This window comes from Rhinatrema bivittatum, chromosome 1 (assembly GCF_901001135.1).
Source record: "Rhinatrema bivittatum chromosome 1, aRhiBiv1.1, whole genome shotgun sequence".
NCBI classification, from domain to species: domain Eukaryota; kingdom Metazoa; phylum Chordata; class Amphibia; order Gymnophiona; family Rhinatrematidae; genus Rhinatrema; species Rhinatrema bivittatum.
Genome location: NC_042615.1, coordinates 433,858,600 through 433,879,560, shown reverse-complemented (window position 1 = coordinate 433,879,560; position 20,961 = coordinate 433,858,600). Strand labels below are relative to the sequence as shown.

General features: G+C 41.0%; 1 protein-coding gene across 3 annotated transcripts in view; it reads right to left on the bottom strand.

The window, feature by feature from the left end:
• Positions 1–2,741: 2,741 nt before the first annotated feature.
• The window catches only part of LOC115092963 (zinc finger protein 567-like), a 1,005,854-nt gene continuing 987,634 nt past the window's right edge, over positions 2,742–20,961 (bottom strand). For all 3 annotated transcript variants that reach the window (XM_029604491.1, XM_029604483.1, XM_029604498.1), the window contains 2 exons: positions 17,385–17,537; positions 2,742–8,507 (listed from right to left, as the gene is read on the bottom strand). In XM_029604491.1, coding sequence (XP_029460351.1) covers positions 6,646–8,507; positions 17,385–17,537 — 2,015 coding nt within the window. In that variant the 3' untranslated portion in view covers positions 2,742–6,645. The remainder of the gene's footprint in view (positions 8,508–17,384; positions 17,538–20,961) is intronic.

Here is a 20,961-nt window from a genome sequence, read left to right as displayed (position 1 = left end):
ATACTCAAACAGTAACGTATTATGAGTTATGTATGTGCTTAAAAGCAGAATGGTTCCTTATCTCTAAACTAAAATGTTCCTCTGACTTGTCTAAGTGAAAGTAGTTTTTTGTAAAAACAGTTATTTGTGCTCAAACAAAAATATCCTTTTCTTACAGCATCAAACTATATTGGGCCGGATTTTAAAAGCCCTGCGCGCCGGTGCGCCTATTTTGCATAGGCCGCCGGCGCGCACACAGCCCCGGGACGCGTGTAAGTCCCGGGGCTTCGTAAAAGGGGCGGGGAGGGGGCATGTCCGGGGTCAGGGGGCGTGACGCCGGCCCAGGGGAGTGGTCGAGGCCTCCGGACCAGCCCCTGCTACGCGCGTATCTTATAAAATCCAGCGTACTTTTGTTTGCGCCTGGTGCGCGAAAAAAGTACGAGCTTGCGTAAATTTATAAAATCTACCCCATTTTCTTTAGTTTAAGCAAAGAAGCTTCAGATATCTAGCTGTAATATACTCAAAAGCAATGAAGTTTCTCATATCTCTCTTGGCAAAGTTCCATTTTTACATGGCTCGTGTGTGTGTGTAGGGGAGGGAAGCTATATGTTTCTCCATGTACATCAAAATGTCTTCACATTGAGGGGCTGATTTTAAAGGGTTACGCACGCCGAGCAACGCACGAAAAGCCCCAGGACACGTCTAAGTCCCGGGGCTTTACAAAAGGGGTGGTCCGGGGGCGGGGCCAGAGACCTCTGGCACAGCGGCCATTTGCTGCTGTGTTGGAGGATTGTGTGCTGGCAGGGTGCCGGCAGGCGCAAAAGGTGAAACAATTTTGGGTGGGGAGTTAGGTTAGGGGCGGAAAGGCTAGGGGAAGGGTTGGGAAGGTCAGGCTAGGGGGTAGGGAACGGGGAAAGCCTGTGGGCATTGACGCATGCAGGTTGCATAATTGTGCACCCCCCTTGCGTACGTCGACCCCAGATTTTATAACATGCGCACGCATGTTCACACACGTTATAAAATCGGGTGCACGGTGCGCGCGTCGGGTAGCAGGCATATGTATGAAATCTACCCCTTATTGTACTTATAATGTAATACACTGACACACTGGTTGAAAATCATTAGTATAAGCAAAATATCAAGATGTGCTTGGAAATTTTTTTTTAATCAGGCCAGTGGCAAGGAAAATTTAAAACAATCCAGGAAGGCTAGGCTTTTGAAGTTAAAATGATGAAACACTTTGAAACTGACAAAAACAAAAAAGGATTCAACAAAGAGCTAGATTTCCTAACCATTAAAAATCATAAAATTATATTTCCTGTCACTTAAAATCGCCCATCAATCCTCTTTCACACTTTATCATTGTAATGTCTTTTATAATTCACTTATTGCAACCACACTACTCTATATTTCCTGGTTAATTTCATCTTTTGCTCATTTGAATTCTGACCTGAAGAAGAATTAGCTCTTGAAAGCTATTCAAGAATATACTATTAGTCCATCAAAAAGGTATCACCTTATATATTTTTCATATATACTATTTGAACATATTTTGGAAAGTTGAGAAATATATAAAATGTTAAATAATTAAATCTGCATCTATTTCAGTAAACAGCTTATACATTGTAGACAGGGAAGTAATGGTTTTGATGTTTGCCTTTTCTATGCTCTACTGTATTCTGGGTAGCCATTTTGCTTTTCAACAGGATCTTCAAATATATGATTCCAAAATGTGTCTGTTTCATTTTTGGTTGACAGTGTTTTAACAGTACTGATTTTCTTCTCCAATTCCCTCTAGAACTGCTTTGGGTTCTCTCAAAATGATTTATTTTAGAGTCTCTCAATATCACTGTGGCTTTTGTGATTAGGCTATTTTAAAATTATAATTTAAGTATATACATTTGAAATCTTCCTTCTTCAGTTATTGTAGCATGGCTCAATTTAATGGGGTTTTTTTTTCATAATTTTTGGCATATTCTTTCCTTTGAGGAATGCATTTAACAGAAACACCTCTGCACACAGCAATTTAATTTTTCCTTCTATACATTTTTTCCATGGCTCTGTGTCCTTGTCAATAAGACTCTCATTAATTATTTTTGCTGCACAATACTGTCTCCGATTTATACCTATATATTAATAGATAATCCCTTAATATGGATTATGGCCTCATTCATCTTACTGATCATGCTTTTAACTTTGGGTGCCAGATTTAACTTAGACATTCTTTCTCCTGAATCTCAGTATGCATATTCATCTCAATATAAATCAGGAGTTCAACTATCAATTCTACAATCTCCTTCTTACTTTCCTCCTCACTCCCACTTACTAGCCTGTCCTTCCACTGCTTTCATCTTTTTGTGTTACACACTTATCTTTCACTGCTGCTCACCCATTACCCTTTTCTGGTTGCTCTTGCTTTGCCATCTTGGCTCTGGTGCTCTTTGTTCTGTTCTTGTGCTCTTTGATTTCTTGGGCTCCTTTTTTTCCAGGGCTTCATGATTGCTTGGACATCTTGGTTCTAGTCCTCCTTAAATGCTTGGGTACCTTAGCTCTGGCACCCCTTGCCTGCTCAACCGCAATGGTTTTGATGGGCCTCGGCTGCTGAGACACCTCGCTCCTGGGGAGTCCTTGTCAGATTTCTTTCTTCTCTTGCTATCTTTCTTTCAACATCATCTTCTTCCTGACTGTGTAAAGAAACTTCTTATGGATTCTAAAGCTTGGCTCTTCCCAAAAAGCAGAAGAATGCAAGGAAATAGATTAAAGAAGTTTGAATATAGGAACATTTAATTAAAATCTTTAAAATACATAGGATTCTTCTGTTTAATCCCATATACTTTCAATTTAATTCTAACAAAGAATAAATATAAACAGAAAACGTTCTTAGTTTATTTCTGAAAACTGCACTAATACTGCCACTCCTATTATTGTGGATGAAGGCTGTCCCTGTGCTGTTTGTCTTCAGGAAATGATTAACCTATCAAATCCTTAACACAATATAGGAATATAATCTCAGCAGTTGAAGAGTTGGAGATAAAATTTTAAAAGCTGACATATGGCCATAAACCACCTTCATTCTCTCCTATTCTGTAAAGTTCATGATTCATGTTCTTCTGGTGCAGCAATGTTGTAGTGTTTGCACAAGATCCAGTGGATGAGCCGTGCCATTTTATTATGATTTATTATAAGCCTTCTGACATCAGCACATCACAGCCAGCATTTGTCTATTTTAACAGTTTTTTTCCTAAGCTTACCTGTGGTCCACTATTTGTGCTGCAATTTTTAATCTCTCATCTTTAGGCTTCGTTCACCTCTCAATAGTCACTAAGCTCTTAGGTTTTAGTTCCACATGAATCATTCCATGGCGTCACAGGTTGCCACTTGCACTGAAACATTTATCACATTTAAATGGCTTCTCACACAACTGTGTGACGAGGCAGTTTCTCCAAATGAGTTTGTTTTGTACATATCTGGACAGGAATAAAATCCCATTTGTAACCATGGGATTCTGGGGATGATCTCAATCTCTCAAATTTACTAATGCCCTTCTTAGTACTTGCATTGTACCAAAGAGAGCCTTTTTCTGGAGTTCATAGGGTTTAATCTTAACAGGCAACATATTGAGATATGCTTGAAAATTCTTCTTTATCAGACCAGTGGGATGCAATATAATTGGGACTATTTCTGTATCTTTCTGACATTTTCTTGGTCTCTGATTGCATCTCTTGGTATTTAAGGATCTTTGCTTTGTCGATACAATCTACAGAAAAGTCACTGGGTACTGAAACATCTATCATAATGCCATTCTTGTGTTCTTCTCCTTCACCAAGATATCTGGTTTTTGCACACTGATCTTCCTGTCAGTAGGAACAGGGATGTCACACGTGACCACAATTTCTTTGCTCTCCCAATATTTGTTTGGTACATCAATATTAGAATATTTACACAGCTTCCAAGGAATAAGCCATGCTATGTATAGGCCCGCAGACATCAGCATATCACATCCAGTGGAGAGATATGTAACCGTTTCCAGCTCTGTTCCGCAGAATCTGCATTTGTCAGTTTTACTAGTTTTTTCTATGCTGGCTGTGAAGCATCTTGTCTGTTGTCCACTATCCCATGTTGCAATTAACAATCTTTCATCTATAGGTTTGAATTCATCTCTCCTCAACCACTGCTTTGTCAAATATTGATCCATGTGGGGTTGCGGAAGTAGCTATCTGTACTTCCCAATCTACTTAGGCTTCTGCCAATTATTCTTCCTTATTTGCTGGCCTGATTCGTTAAAGAGTTTCTTCTCTCATTTTGCTAATTTTATAGCTTCTTTACCTTTGTGTACTGATGGATTTATTTTTTAATTTAATTTACAAAATTTATATTCCGCGTAATCTCAACGTGTTCAGACGTGGATAACAAAAGAGCTATTCATAACATTTTAAAAACAAACATAAAACAGATATATCAACAAATAATATAAATAAAATACCATAATATAAAATTCCATGAAACAATACAACCATATTATTTCAACTATCACTGTGCCTCCAAATCATTCACATCAAAAGTTTTCCAAAATAGTTCAGCTTTTACTAACTTTCTACATTTTAGGTAATCAGTCTCAGTACGTAATCCAGCAAATAACTCATTCCATAAAGCTGGTGCACATATAGAAAAAGTGTTTGTTCTAGTTTGGTGTATCCCAAATTATTTCGCTGTGGGAATTGCTAATTCTGGACTAAAAGAGCAAAGAGTTTGATTAAGAACATATTCTTTAATCTTGTTTTTTTTAGACTATTCGCTGGAACAATTATTTTAGCTTAAGGACTGAGTCTAAGGATGGTTGCTTTTTTTTGTACTTCTGCGCTATTTTAGCATTTGTGTCTAGCGATGCCATTATGTTTGTCTGAAAGCCTATTATGGTAGCTCTATAGGTGTAATCAATTTCAATAAGACCCATACCATCTTCAGCTCTAGGCATATACAATCTTGGCATGCACTGGTTCTTATAAATTACTTGATGGGCATGGAGCAGCTTTCTTGTTTTCACAACTAATTCTTCAAAATATTTATGAGGGCATGCTATATTTCCCAAACTGTATAATAATTAATAGCTTGCATCTTATTTCATGCTGTTAAGACATTCTTCAATATCAGCTTCACTCTCCTATAGTTTTTTTTTACTGATCTTTTAACTCACTACTTTATGCTGAATTGTTCCACCTTCCTCTATTCCTAAATATTTATATACACCTTCCTGCTCCGGTTTCTTTATATTGCAATCTTCAGTCAGGGAGATGTTTTCAGCTTTGCTTAATTTTCCTTTTAGGAAAGTTGCGTTAGTATATTTGTCTAAGCCAAATGTGATCTTGTTGCCATCTGAGAAACTCTTCCTAACATGAAGTTGTTCTGCTAAAAGAGCATGACAAGAACTGTAGAGTTTCAAATCATCAACAAACAGTAAGTTCTACTACTAGTACTACTACTTAGCATTTCTATAGCACTACATGACATACGCAGTGCTGAACAAACACCCAAAAAAGTCAACCTTGTTTAACAGAGCTTATAATCTAATAAGACAAACATACAGGACAAGAGATTTGGGTTATTTCATAAAGCAAGACAATGGTTAAAAAAAGAATAGGAAGTTAGTTAATGAGGCTAAAATCAGACAGTCAGGCCTCACTGAGTTATCTTCAGCAGGAAATTGGTTGCTCTAGGATTAAGGGTAACTTTATAACTCAAGGAGTTAATGAAAGCACTCAGTGGGTTTTATGCTGGACAAACCAAAAAGCAGTGATAGAGAATCTTCCTAAAATATTCCTTGCCGGACAATACTGGAAATGACATTTTGTCCATCCTCATAATTTAGGTAGAGTGTAGTCTGCCACATTTTCATGGATTCACTTTGTATATTTCAAGGCAATTTATTATCCAACAGTGTGGGATGTTATCAAAGATTTTCTTATAATCAATCCATGCTACACTGAGATTTTGAGTATGCCTCTTGTTACCTTTCTGTTCTATTGCCAAGATTTATTAGAACGTAGGCAGGTTATTGGTTGATAGTTTTTGGGTACATTATTTGGCTTTACCTTTGGCAGAAGTGTTCTTCCAATTATTAGCCATTGTGGAGTTAATTCTGGCTTTCTGATCGTTTTTTGCAGTTAGCCAGATCTTGATGGATAAAGGTCAAATGTTTGAACCAAAGGTTTAGCACTCTATCAGGGCCCTTCCAATTTGGGGCTTGTTTTAACCTGGCTTCCAGCTGAATCATAACTTAAGGCCATTCTATAGTTTTGATGTTTGCCTGTTCTATATTCCCCTGTATGTTGGGCAACTATTTTTTTTTTTTTTGCTTTACAGGATCTTCATAAAAATGTCTCTAAAACTTTTCTGTTTCTTCTTTTATTTGTGGTCTTCCACACTGCCCCATAGAAACTCTTTGGTTGTTTTTAAATGTTTTATTTTGGTGATTCTCCTTTCTGTTTTTTTTCATATCTTTGTAGCTTCAGTGATTCTGCAGTTATTTTGTCTAAAATCAGATTTCAGACTGAAACATTTATCATTTTCAAAACACAAATACTTTCTCACTCCTGTGGGTCATTCTATGAAATTGTTGGTAGATTTTCTAACTGAAAGTTATCACATTCATAACACTAAAATGGTTTCTCAAGAGGCAGCTTCTCCAAATGTGTTTGTTTTGCACATTCCTTGACTGGTGTGGATTTTTTTATGTTTTGTAAGATCGGATTTCAGATTGTAACATTTATCACATTCAGAACACTTAAAAGGTTTCTCACTCCTGTGTCTCATTTCATGTACTCGCAAGTGGCTTTTCTGACTGAAGCATCTATCACATTCAGAGCATTTAAATGGTTTCCCACTGGCATGGATTCTTTCGTGCTTTCTAGCATCACATTTCTGACTGAAGCGTTTTTCACATTCAGAGCATTTAAATGGTTTTTCATTCCTGTGGTTCATTTCATGCTGTTGAAGTTGGCTTTTTCGACTGAAACATCTTTCACATTCAGAACATTTGAATGGTTTCTCATTCCTATGGTTCATTTCATGCTGTTGCAGGTGGCTTTTCCGATTGAAGCATTTATCACATTCAGAACATTTAAATGGCTTCTCGCCCGTGTGGATTCTTTCATGGTTTCTCAGGACAGATTTCTGAATGAAACTTTTATCACATTCAGAACATTTATATGGTTTCTCATTTCTGTGGTTCATTTCATGCAGTTGAAGGATGCTTTTCCGACTGAAGCATTTTTCACATACAGAACATTTAAATGGTTTCTCACCACTGTGAGTCCTTTCATGATTCCTTAGAACATATTTCTGCCTGAAACATTTATCACATTCAGAACATTTAAATGGTTTTTCATCCCTGTGGGTCTTTTCATGCACTTGTAGGTGGCATTTCTGACTGAAACATTTCTCACATTCAGAACATTTAAATGATTTCTCGCCAGTGTGGATTCTTTCATGCTTCCTAAGATCACATTTCTGACTGAAACATTTCTCACATTCAAAACATTTAAAAGATTTTTCTGGCATGTGTGTCTTCAAATGCCTTCGTAGGTTTTGCTTCTCAATGAAACATTTATCACATGCAAAACATTTAAAAGGTATATCTGGCAAGTGTGTTCTTTCATGTCTTTGTAGGTTGCGTTTCTCAATGAAACATTTATCACATACAGAACATTTAAAAGATGTACCAGGGATGTGAGTCTTTTCATGTCTTTGTAGGCTGTGTTTCTGAATGAAGCATTTATCACATGCAGAACATTTAAATTGCTTCTCTCCTTTGTGACTTTTCTGATGGATTGTAAGCCATGATCTATATTTAAAACATTTTTCACAGTCGGTACACTTAAAAAGTTTGTCTCGTCTGTGAATTATTTTATGCTCTGTCAGGTCTGACTTACTAGAAAATGTTTCCTCACATTCAGTGCACTGAAATGGTCTTCCTCCTGAGTGAATATATATATGGCTTTCCAGCTCTGCTCTACAGGTAAAGTATTTATCACAGTGAGAACATTTCACAGGTTTCCTTTGCATTTGAAATGTTCTATGTGCTATAAATGTTGTGTTAGCTCTTTTTTCCCCTTTAGTACTTCCACATTTTTTCGCTCTTCTATGATATTGTTGGATATATGTATGATTTGAGCCCTCAGTAACTTTGTTATCACATTCAATCTTTGGTTGGTGCTCATTTGAATATAAATTTGTGGTGAATTTCTCCCAAGTATCAGCACTTTGAAATGGTTTCTCTCCTTCACTGAATGCATGAATTTGTACAGGATTTAGGCAATGGTTGGAATTTCTCCCTTGTTTAGTACATGTGTTTGGTCTTTCTATTTTGTGTGCTTTTTCTTTCACACTGGATGGTGTTACTCTACTGATTTTTCCTTCATAGTCAGCTGAAGGAGCGATGCTGTATCTAGAAGGGACTTCGTGTTTCCATTCCTCCCTCTTCTGCCCATTGCACAAAATCTGCCTCTCGCTATTGCTCCACAATCCATCATCTGTTGGATACAAATGAGTATGTTTATTAATTTTACAGCAATAGAGAAAGACATATATAGGAAAATACCCCCATATAATTATTTAACTACCTCTCCTTGACTAAGGCTCCATGTGATACATAACTGGAAGTGGTATTGCTTGCAGATAGGTACAGGTCAGTAATTGCACATGAACAGAGGGAAAAAGACCATGACTGATCTCATCCTCACCTTCAATCTCTGCAATGATTCCCTTCACTCTCATTATAGTCACTAACCAGAAACTTTGCAGCACCCTTTTGGATACCCAGGATTCATTCCAGACCTGGTCCCTGAACCTCGATCTTCAGCTTAAATCAACTGAATTCTTAATAAAGTTTGAAATACTCCAGCGCACACAGCAAGTGTTTTGTTATGAAGGAATATTTTTCTCACTAATCCTGGTATCAGTATTCTCCTTCTCTCCCTCCAACTGGTCTCTGCCTTGAAGTTCTTTCATTTTCAAGATCTCTTCTGTGGGGTCAGGACTGTTACCTTGGTCAACTTCAGCTTTTAAATAGTCTTGGATACCGATTTAAGGAAAGCAACACAAGGGTGAAAAGTGAGATGAGATCTGAAAATGCAAGTATCCTGGTGGAAGGAGTTAATGACCCTCTGTAGCTATGAAGAACCACCATGACAGGGAATGCACACAGCTTCCCACAACACCTTGATAATGAAAATTGCTGCAGAATCCCAACTCCCTCACTCCAGCCTCTGATATTGGTGGTCACTCTGCTTTCTTCCCTCTCACTGTTTCCGGCGTGGGCCTTCCTGCTTCTTTCTTTCCTGCTTCTTCCACTGTGAACCATAGGAAAATTGGTTCTTACCTGCTAATGTCTGTTCCTGTAGTACCATGCATCAGTCCAGACATTTGGGTTTTGCCTCCCCTCCAGCAGATGGAGACAGAGACGTTTTTGACAGACACTGCCAGTTAAGTTGAGGTGCCACCTGCAGTCTGCCAGTATTGAACTGTACCCAAGCCAGATTAACATAAAAAAAGAACCACACTAACTATATACAATTGCTCCTCAAATGAGCAGAGGAAAGAAGAAACCTTGTAAACTGAAAAACTCCTGCCCGCACCTCACACCTGCGCGGGACCAGAACCTGAAACCAAACACCGATTGAGCTGGACTCTCGACTGCATATTGGGTGGGAGTCTGGACTGATCCGTGGTACTACAGGAATGAAAATTAGCAGGTAAGAACCAATTTTCCTTTCCCTGAATGCACCCGGATCAGTCCAGACAGCTGGGATGTACCAAAGCTTTCTCACACTGGTGGGACCCCGAGAGTCACGCTTGAAGCACACTGTCACCAAAACCTGAGTCCTGGATGTCCAGATGGTAATGTCTGGTAAAGGTGTTCAAAGATTTCCAGATGGCCGCCCTACAAATTTCCTGTGGCAAAACTTGCTGACACTCAGCCCAAGTGGCCACTTGCGACCGGGTAGAATGAGCGAGAAGCCCACTAGGCACCGGTCGGTCTTTGGTGATGTACTCCGAACTGACAGCCTCCTTCAACCACTGAGCAATTGTGGCCCACCTGGGGCCATGCCACAGTACAAACAGGTGATCCGACAGGTGAAAACGGTTAGTAACATCCAAGTAACGTAACAAAGCCCATCGCACGTCCAACTGACGTAAATCTCTAGATTGAGGGGTGAAAGGGCCCGACACTGGGAAGGAAGGGAGCTCCACAGACTGATTCAAATGAAAAGATGACACAACCTTAGGTAAAAAGGAGGGAACTGTCCTCAAAGAGACCCCAGAATCAGAAATCCTCAAGAAGGGCTCTCTGCAGGTTAAGGCCTGAAGTTCCGACAGCCGACGAGCTGATGATATAGCCACCAGGAAAATCACTTTTAGAGTAAGATCCTTCAGCGTTGCACATTCAAAGGCTCAAATGGTGGCGTAGACATAGCCCGCAACACCAGTTTGAGACTCCAGGAAGGACATGGATTCCAGATGGGTGGACGTAGATGTTTAACTCCCTGTAGGTAGCGCACAACGTCGGGGTGTGCTGTCAAGCGAACTCCGCATACCTTACCCTGAAAACAAACCAGGGCCGCCACCTGAACCCTCAAGGAATTAAAGTATAAGCCTTTGGCCAGACCCGCCTGCAAAAAGGCCAAGACATCGCCCACGGAGGCACAAGAGGGGACCACCTCGCGATCCACACACCGAAACTCAAAAATACCCCACACCCTGACATACGCCAGGGAGGTATAGGTCTTTCTGGACTGCAAAAGGGTAGCAACCATTGCATCCATATAACCTTTACTCCTTAAGCGTTCCCTCTCAAAAGCCATGCTGCTAGACAAAAGCGATCTGCCCCTTCCAAACACATGGGACCTTGTCGGAGGAGATCCGGCCAGAGAGGAAACCTCGAAGGACTATTCACGGCTAGGTTTACAAGGTCCGCAAACCATGTCCGCCTCGGCCATTCTGGCACTACGAGGATTATGTCCCTTCGGTGAATCTCTACTCTGCGCAACACCTTGCCAATTAGCGGCCATGGAGGGAACACATACAGGATTACATCCACGGACAAGAGAGGACCAGAGCGTCTTCTCCTTCTGCACCCATCTCCCGACACCGACTGAAGAACCTTGGAGCCTTTGCGTTGCAAAAGGTCATCATCAGATCCATGCAGGGGCGGCCCCACCTGTTGCAGATAAGGCATAAGAACATGCCATACTGGGTCAGACCAAGGGTCCATCAAGTCCAGCATCCTGTTTCCAACAGTGGCCAATCCAGGCCATAAGAACCTGGCAAGTACCCAAAAACTAAGTCTATTTCATTTTACCATTGCTAGTAATGGCAGTGGCTATTTTCTAAGTCAACTTAATTAATAGCAGATAATGGACTTCTCGTCCAAGAACTTATCCAATCCTTTTTTAAACATAGCTATACTAACTGAAGTAACCATGTCCTATGGCAACAAATTCCAGAGTTTAATTGTGCGTAATCGGAGAAGAAGAACTTTCTCCGATTAGTTTTAAATGTGCCACACGCTAACTTCATGGAGTGCCCCCTAGTCTTTCTATTATCTGAAAGAGTAAATAACTGATTCACATCTACCCATTCTAGACCTCTCATAATTTTAAACATCTCTATCATATCCCCCCTCAGCAGTCTCTTCTCCAAGCTGAAAAGTCCTAACATCTTTAGTCTTTCCTCATAGGGGAGCAGTTCCATTCCCCATATCATTTTGGTAGCCCTTCTCTGTACCTTCTCCATCGCAATTATATCTTTTTTGAGATGTGGCGACCAGAATTGTACACAGTATTCAAGGTGCGGTCTCACCATTGAGCGATACAGAGGCATTATGACATTTTCCGTTTTATTCACCATTCCCTTCCTAATAATTCCCAACATTCTGTTTGCTTTTTTGACTGAACCGACGATTTCAATGTGTTATCCACTATGATGCCTAGATCTCTTTCTTGGGTGGTAGCACCTAATATGGAACCTAATATTGTGTAACTATAGCATGGGTTATTTTTCCCTATATGCATCACCTTGCACTTATCCACATTAAATTTCATCTGCCATTTCAATGCCCAATTTTCCAGTCTCACAAGGTCTTCCTGCAATTTATCACAATCTGCTTGTGATTTAACTACTCTGAATAATTTTGTATCATCTGCAAATCTGATTACGTCACTCGTATTTCTTTCCAGATCATTTATAAATATATTGAAAAGTAAGGGTCCCAATACAGATCCCTGAGACACTCCGCTGCCCACTGAGAAAACTGTCCATTTAATCCTACTCTCTGTTTCCTGTCTTTTAGCCAGTTTGTAATCCACGAAAGGACATCGCCACCTATACCATGACTTTTTACTTTTCCTAGAAGCCTCTCATGAGGAACTTTATCAAATGCCTTCTGAAAATCCAAGTATACTACATCTACCGGTTCACCTTTATCCACATGTTTATTAACTCCTTCAAAAAAGTGAAGATTTGTGAGGCAAGACTTGCCTTGGGTAAAGCCATGCTGACTTTGTTCCATTAAACCATGTCTTTCTATATGTTCTGTGATTTTGATGCTTAGAACACTTTCCACTATTTTTCCTGGCACTGATGTCAGGCTAACCGGTCCGTAGTTTCCTGGATTGCCTCTGGAGCCCTTTTTAAATATTGGGGTTACATTAACTATCCTCCAGTCTTCAGGTACAATGGATGATTTTAATGATAGGTTACAAATTTTTAAAAATAGGTCTGACATTTCATTTTTGAGTTCCTTTAGAATCCTGGGGTGTATACCATCTGGTCCAGGGCTTTACTACTCTTCAGTCTATCAATCAGGCCTACCACATCTTCTAGGTTCACCGTGATTTGGTTCAGTCCATTGAATCATTACCCATGAAAACCTTCTTCGGAACGGGTATCTCCCCAACATATTCTTTACTAAACACCGAAGCAAAGAAATCATTTAATCTTTCCGCGATTGCCTTATCTTCTCTAAGTGCCCCTTTAACCCCTTGATCATCTAACGGTCCAACTGACTCCCTCACAGGCTTTCTGCTTCGGTTATATTTTTAAAAGTTTTTATTGTGAGTTTTTGCCTCTACGGCCAGCTTCTTTTCAAATTCTCTCTTAGCCTATCTTATCAATGTCTTACATTTATCTTGCCAACGCTTATGCATTATCCTATTTTCTTCTGTTGGATCCTTCTTCCAATTTTTGAATGAAGATCTTTCGGCTAAAATAGCTTCTTTCACCTCCCCTGTTAACCATTCCGGTAATCGTTTTGCCTTCTTTTCACCTTTTTTAATGTGTGGAATACATCTGGACTGTGCTTCTAGGATGGTATTTTTTTTAACAATGACCACGCCTCTTGCACACTTTTTTACCTTTGTAGCTGCTCCTTTCAGTTTTTTTCTTACAATTTTTCTCATTTTATCAAAGTTTCCCTTTTGAAAGTTTAGCACGAGAGCCGTGGATTTGCTTACTGTCCCCCCTTCCAGTCATTAATTCAAATTTGATCACATTATGATCACTATTGCCTCCTCAGACAGCATCCACTCGCCGGGATCCAGGCAGTGTCAACTCAGGAAGTCCGCTTGAACATTGTCCACGCCCGCAATATGAGAGGCCGCTATCCTATGCAGATGCAGTTCCGCCCAATTTATCAATTCCCAGGCTTCCAGGGCTACTGCTCTGCTCTTGGTGCCTCCCTGGAGATTTATATAAGCCACTGTTGTCGCATTGTCCGACAGGACCCTCACCAGATGGCCCTGTACCAGGGGAAGAAGAGCTTGAGGAGCAAGAAACACGGCTCTGGGTCTCCAACCAACTGATTGGCCCACAAGGACTCCATCTTCAACCATTGGCCCTGGACTGATCTGCCTTGGCAGACAGCATCCCAAACAGAAAGACTGGCATCCGTGGTCACTACCACTTAAGAGGGAACCTCCAGGTCTACCAGAAAGACTGGCATCCGTGGTCACTACCACTTAAGAGGGAACCTCCAGGTCTACTCCTCTGTAAAGTCTATCTGGGGTGAACCACCAGGTGAGACTGGACCGCGCAGAGTCGATAAGTGGAAGCAGTAGCTGAAACTGCTCAGAGACTGGATCCCAACAGGATAGTAAAGCTGACTGAAGAGGCCTCATATGAGCAAAGGCCCACGGGACTAAATCCAAGGTTGACGCCATTGACCCAAGAACCTGTAGATAATCCCTGACTCTGGGCACGTGCATGGTCAACAGTGAGCTTGAGCCTTCAACTTGTGGATCCGCTCCTCGGTGAGAAACACCTTGCCCGACCTTGTGTTGAAGAGGGCCCCCAGGAATTCCAAGGTCTGGGAAGGAACTAAATGACTCTTGGCTAAACTGACTATCCATTCCAGAGACCGCAAGAGGCAAAGGACACGATCCACCACCTCCTGACAGAGAGACTCAGATTTCCCCCGAATTTACCAGTTGTCCAAATACGGGTGAACTAGAACTACATGTTTCCGAAAGGCAGCTGCCACCACCACCATCACCTTGGTGAAGGTCCTGGGCGCTGTTGCTAGGCCAAAAGGCAGGGCGCAAAACTGGAAGTGTTCCCCCAGAATCATGAAACAAAGGAATCTTTGATGGTCGGGCTGAATTCCAATGTGCAGGTAAGCCTCCATCAAGTCCAGGGGATGCGAGGAACTCTCCCCTGTGAACCACTGCAATTACCGACCGCAAGGTCTCCATGCGGAAGTGAGGCACCCGAAGAGCTCTGTTCACCTTCTTCAAATTGAGGATGAGCCGGAAAGTCCCTTCCTTCTTCGGAAGAGCACCGGCACTATGGCCCCCTGGTCTTGAAGGCGACCTGGGGGCCATAGGACCAACTTTTTGCTGGTAAGAGCATGGAGAGATGAGAAAACGATCCCTTAGAGGTCGAGCAAATTCTAAAACGTAACCTTGACTTATCACGTCCAAGACCCACTGATCGGATGTAATCTTGGTCCACTCCTCATAAAAGAGAGTCAATCAACCGCCTATTAGCAGCACTGAGGAAGGGACCGGCCTCGCCTCATTGGGAAGACTTTGCTCTGCCCAAGCCTTGGGCAGTACCTTCTCTGCCGGGCTGGTGACCTCAAAAGGGCTGACCCCCCTTTCAAGGGTGCTGCCTGCCTGACAGTTGCCTGGACAAAGACCCCAATGACCTAGAGGCTTGAAACCTACAATTTCCTTGAAAACGAGGATGAGAGATAAAGAAAGGCCTCGACTTGGACTTATCTTCAGGCAACTTGTGAACCTTGTTCTCTCCCAAGGATTTAATCATCTCCTCCAACTCCTTACCAAACAGCAGCCTGCCTTTAAAAAGCAGAGAGCCGAGATGCGATTTGGAGGAGATGTCTGCTTCCCAATTCCACAGCTAAAGGAGTCTGCAAGCCGAAACAGTGGACATCATGGTCCTACCTGAGGTCCGCAGCAGATCGTACAATGCATCTGTAGTATAGGCCACCACGGCCTCCAGCCGCTCCGCCTGAGAGGACCTTATCCATTTGGAGTTGCTACACCCAACAAAGGCCTGCCCGCAACATAAAACTACTGCACATAGCAGCCCGAGCCCCCAGAGCAGAGATCTCAAAGTTATTTTTGAGGTGAACCTCTAAGCTTCCTATCCTGAAGGTCCTTGAGCACTGCAGAATCAGTGACAGGGATAGTCTTCTTAGTAACGGCGGACCCAGCCGCATCCACCTTTGGTATTCTGAGAAGATCCAGCGCCTCATCCAGAAGCGTGTATAACTTCTCCATGGCTCTGCTCATCTTCAACCATGCATCTGGAGTGTCCCACTCCCTGAAGAGCAGGGCACTGACTGACATGTAGAAGGGAAAAGGCGCAGTGAGGCCCCTAAGCCCCAACATCACCAGATCCATGGCCCCTAGCCCCAAGCTTTCTTGCGGGGCCCCAATACCTAACTCCTCAAGCACCGCAGGAATTAGGGGGGCTAGTTCTTCAGTGTGGGACAAATGCACCAATCTTCTATCTATTTTTTTTCCCTATTTTTCTTTTTTTTTTTTTTTTTTTGAAAACTCAGACTGCTGGGATTTGTACCTTAACCATCTGCTGGAGACAGAGAAATACTGGCAGACTGTAGGTGGCACCTCAACTTAACTTGCAGTGTCAGTCAAAAACTTCTCTATCTCCATCTGCTGGAGGGGATGCAAAACCCAGCTGTCTGGACTGATCCAGGTACCTACAGGGAACCTGCCTCACTCCCATCTCCAGCTGATGCCTTTCTACTTCTTTCCCTCCTGCTGCTTATAATGCATCCCATCCTACCTTCCTTCCTCCAGACTCTTTCATTAAAGCCATCCGGCATGCCTCTCTCTAGCTGCCAGTAGTCATGGTTTATAGAAAACAAAATCACAAACTGCATGGTGGGATACCTTGGAAACGCACTGAGAGAGACCAGAAACGTGAAGGAAGGATGAGACAGCAGATAACAAAAGAAGATTAAGGGAAGAGACAGCAAAATATGGGAAGGAAAGGAAAATGGAGAGGGAAAGGAGCTACTACCAATCAGGCCTTGGACGCGCGTTTTCCCTTACCCCTTATTCATTAAGGGGCGGAAAACGCGCGTCCAACCCGTGGCACCTAACAGCGCCCTCAACATGCAAATGCATGTTGATGGCCCTATTAGGTATTCCCGCGCGATACAGAAAGTAAAATGTGCAGCCAAGCCGCACATTTTACTTTAAGAAATTAGCGCCTACCCAAAGGTAGGTGCTAGATTCTGCCGGCACTGGGAAAGTGCACAGAAAAGCAGTAAAAACTGCTTTTCTGTGCACCCTCCAACTTAATATCATGGCGATATTAAGTCGGAGGTCCCGAAGGGTAAAAAAAAGTAAAAAAAAAAAGAAAAAAAAATTTTAAATGGGCCGGCGGCTGTCGGGCCGAAAATGGGACGCTCAATTTTGCCGGCGTCCAGTTTCAGAGTCCATGGCTGTTAGCGGGCTTGAGAATCGACACCAGCAAAATTGAGCGTCGGCTGTCAAACCCACTGACAGCCGCCGCTCCGGGTCAAAAGGAGGCGCTAGGGACGCTGCTAGTGACCCTAGCGCCTCCTTTTGCCCGTTTCTACTGCACCACCTAATTTAAATATAGAATCGCACGCCGGGAGAGTGGGCGTTCGTCCGCTCTCCCGCGGACTTTACTGAATCGGCCCGTATGGGAGGAAAGACAGGCTGTAGGGGGAGAATGAAAGGAATGAAAAAGAAAAACAGAGATCTGAACATGACAATAGAACAAATTATCCACCCAACAAAGGTTAGAGATCTGTGATTTAACACCTCATTCTCACTGTGTCGGGTCCAGAGTCAGTGTCTTTCTTGTAAGAAGTATTAGGATGAGCTCGTCAGTACCTTTAATCCAAGGTGTATTGCCTGCTCCAAGCAGTTCCTCGCATGAGCCTGTGATCACCAGGTTTCCTTTGTCCTCAAATCTTTGGGGCTCAGTCTTAATTTCTTCTTGTTTAAATCGGATTAAAATGTCAGGTTTGACGTTGGGTGAACCTGCTACAGGATGAAAATAGTTATGTTATGTTTAGAAAAATAACCCCAAACCCTACATTATCAGTGCAACTGAGTTCAGAATTATGCAGTATTCATAGGCACTGCCAGCTGGGCTGATCATCAGAAATCTGTAATGATCATTTTTATCACTGAAGTGGGTAACTATTTCTCAACATGTACAAAATGATCTGGTATAGATCCTGCTACTCTATAAAACACACTGAGAATTTCTGTCACAAGGAGATTGTTTTCAAAACTGACATTTTTTTCATCCAGCTGTCACAGGTAATAAATCATAATCTGCCTAGCACCACCAACTTTAAAACTTCACTTACAGTATTACACACACAAAAGGGCGCGCGATTCAGTAAACTAAAATATTTAAATTAGGGCCCGCGGTAAAAAGAGGCGCTAAGGACCCTAGCGCGTCCCTAGCGCCTCTTTTTCGACAGGAGCGGCAGCTGTCAGCGGGTTTGACAGCCAACACTCAATTTTGCCGGCGTCAGTTCTCGAGCCAGTTGACAGCCACGGGCTCAGAAACCGGACGCCAGCAAAATTGAGCATCTGGTTTTTAACCCATGAGCCGCGGGCTGCTTTTAAATTTTTATTTTTATTTATTTATTTTTTACTTTTGGGACCTCTGACTTAATATCGCCATGATATTAAGTCAGAGGGTGCACAGAAAAGCAGTTTTTACTGCTTTTCTGTGCACTTTCCCGGTGCCGGCAGAAATTAGCGCCTACCTTTGGGTAGGCGCTAATTTCTTAAAGTAAAATGTGCGGCTTGGCTGCACATTTTACTTACTGTATCGCGTGGGAATGACTAATAGGGCCATCAACATGCATTTGCATGCTGCAGGCGCTATTAGTCTCGGGGGGGTTGGACGTGCTAGCATGTCGAAAACGCGCATCCAAATCCAGTTAACAGTGCGCTTCGGTGGAGCGCACTGTACTTTATCGGCCTGTTAGTGAATAGACGCCACTGAAAATATTGGGGTATACACTAAATAGTGCATGTTTTGGCATGTTAACACTTAAATACATTTGCTCCTGTACTGTGAAAAATACAATATCAGAGATACACATTTTCAAAAACTGAGAGAGAAAATGAAACAGTTCCTATAGAAGAATGATCATGAAAAAGTCCTGGGCGAATACAACATTTACTTTTATGAGCTGCCTTTTTCACCAAAGAGAGACCCAGGGCAGTTTACAGTTAGAATATAAGTGTGGAAAAAATTATTTAAGGAGTGATTTAGTTTACGTGAACAAAGTTGTAACATGATAGAAATTAGTGGAACAAAGATAATCACTAATATTGCTAGTGTAATTTGTTCAAGGAAGCAAACCGGTAACCGATCCAATGTGACGAACAACAGAAGAATGAAAGGATGGATCGGTAAAAATGGACTTTTATTGGAACTTGCCCGACTCTGGCCGAGTTTCGCTCTGCCGAGCTGCCTCAGGGGCTGTGGCACATAAATATAAACAATTAAAAATGCACACAAACATAAATATTTGTATAAACATATGACTTATGATATAAAACATATTCAAAAAAATATATTAAAAGAATATATTAAATAGTAAAAACACTTAAACATGGAGACAGTGCTTGTTTTGTGTGCATAAGATGATGATGTTACATAAAAAGTTACGTATTTGAGAGTACAGATACTGTGGCTGAAACATCAATTAAAAAGCGGAGTGGAAACAAGTCTTACAAAGGACATGGTCTATAATGATTGTTGCACAATGCACTTCATCAAACAGCATATGGCTGATACATGCAAAATTTGTAACAAACAATAAAATATATTATTGAGGAGGTCAATGTGTATAATTAATAAGAAAAATAAAAAAAAAATATATAAAAAATATGTAAAGATGGCAAACTAAATCTTGTACCTTGTTGAGCCAGAAACTTGGCTCTATATACTTGTGCTGATTTCCTAGGATGAAGGAATATGAGTGAACACACCGAATCCGGGCTTGTCACTTGTAATTCATCAATCACTTGTGTGAACAGTATCTTGTGTGACACATCTAATTACAAGTGACAAGCCCGGATTCGGTGTGTTCTGGCTCAACAAGGTACAAGATTTAGTTTGCCATCTTTACATATTTTTTATATATTTTTTTTTATTTTTCTTATTAATTATACACATTGACCTCCTCAATAATATATTTTATTGTTTGTTACAAATTTTGCATGTATCAGCCATATGCTGTTTGATGAAGTGCATTGTGCAACAATCATTATAGACCATGTCCTTTGTAAGACTTGTTTCCACTCCGCTTTTTAATTGATGTTTCAGCCACAGTATCTGTACTCTCAAATACGTAACTTTTTATGTAACATCATCATCTTATGCACACAAAACAAGCACTGTCTCCATGTTTAAGTGTTTTTACTATTTAATATATTCTTTTAATATATTTTTTTGAATATGTTTTATATCATAAGTCATATGTTTATACAAATATTTATGTTTGTGTGCATTTTTAATTGTTTATATTTATGTGCCACAGCCCCTGAGGCAGCTCGGCAGAGCGAAACTCGGCCAGAGTCGGGCAAGTTCCAATAAAAGTCCATTTTTACCGATCCATCCTTTCATTCTTCTAGTGTAATTTGTTGACATAAAGCCTATAAGTTCTGAGAATACATATGCCATTTTTCTTAGCTTACTTGTAACAAGAAACAAGTCTTGAGATCAGATTTATAATTTAAAACTTATGCTTATAAACAAGTGTGTTGTGTATTCTGTGTTGTAATAACTTACCACTCAGCACACCTTTTACAATAAGTGCAATAATAAACATAAAATATCTAAAAATACATTACCAAAAATAATCCAACAAAATACCATATTTATTCCAAAAGTGCATCATCCTCTACTCCTGTACTATAAAGACAGGAGAAATTTCAGCTATAACAAAATAAGCTTCATCCTGCCACTAGACCATAAGCACAATCTAATTAGATACAATATAGACCAACACCAGAACCTGGGGTTTATTCTCATTATTGTTCTTTATCTTGTAATTTTATTATAGTGTTATCACTTATCAACCTGCCAGTATTATTTGTAACAAGTAATATGTTGGATAACTTTAAATTCCTTCATATTATTAACCTTAAACTTTTTCTCTTTCTCTCTTTTTTTAACCAGAGGGCTTCCAAAAGCCCCCCCCCCCTCCCAAAACTAGGAAGCAGAAACACTATTTACACTCTAAAAAGCCCTCACCTTTTTCATAGATAAATCAGATTCCATCTATAATCCTACAATCAGATTGAAAATTCATGGAAGTTAGGCAGCATAGGGAGGGTCCTGAACTGGTCTGACTGTATTCAAGGAAAGGAAATTATCAGGTAAGAACTAATTTCTCCTTCATCCAGTCAAACCAGTCCAGATGAATGAGATGTA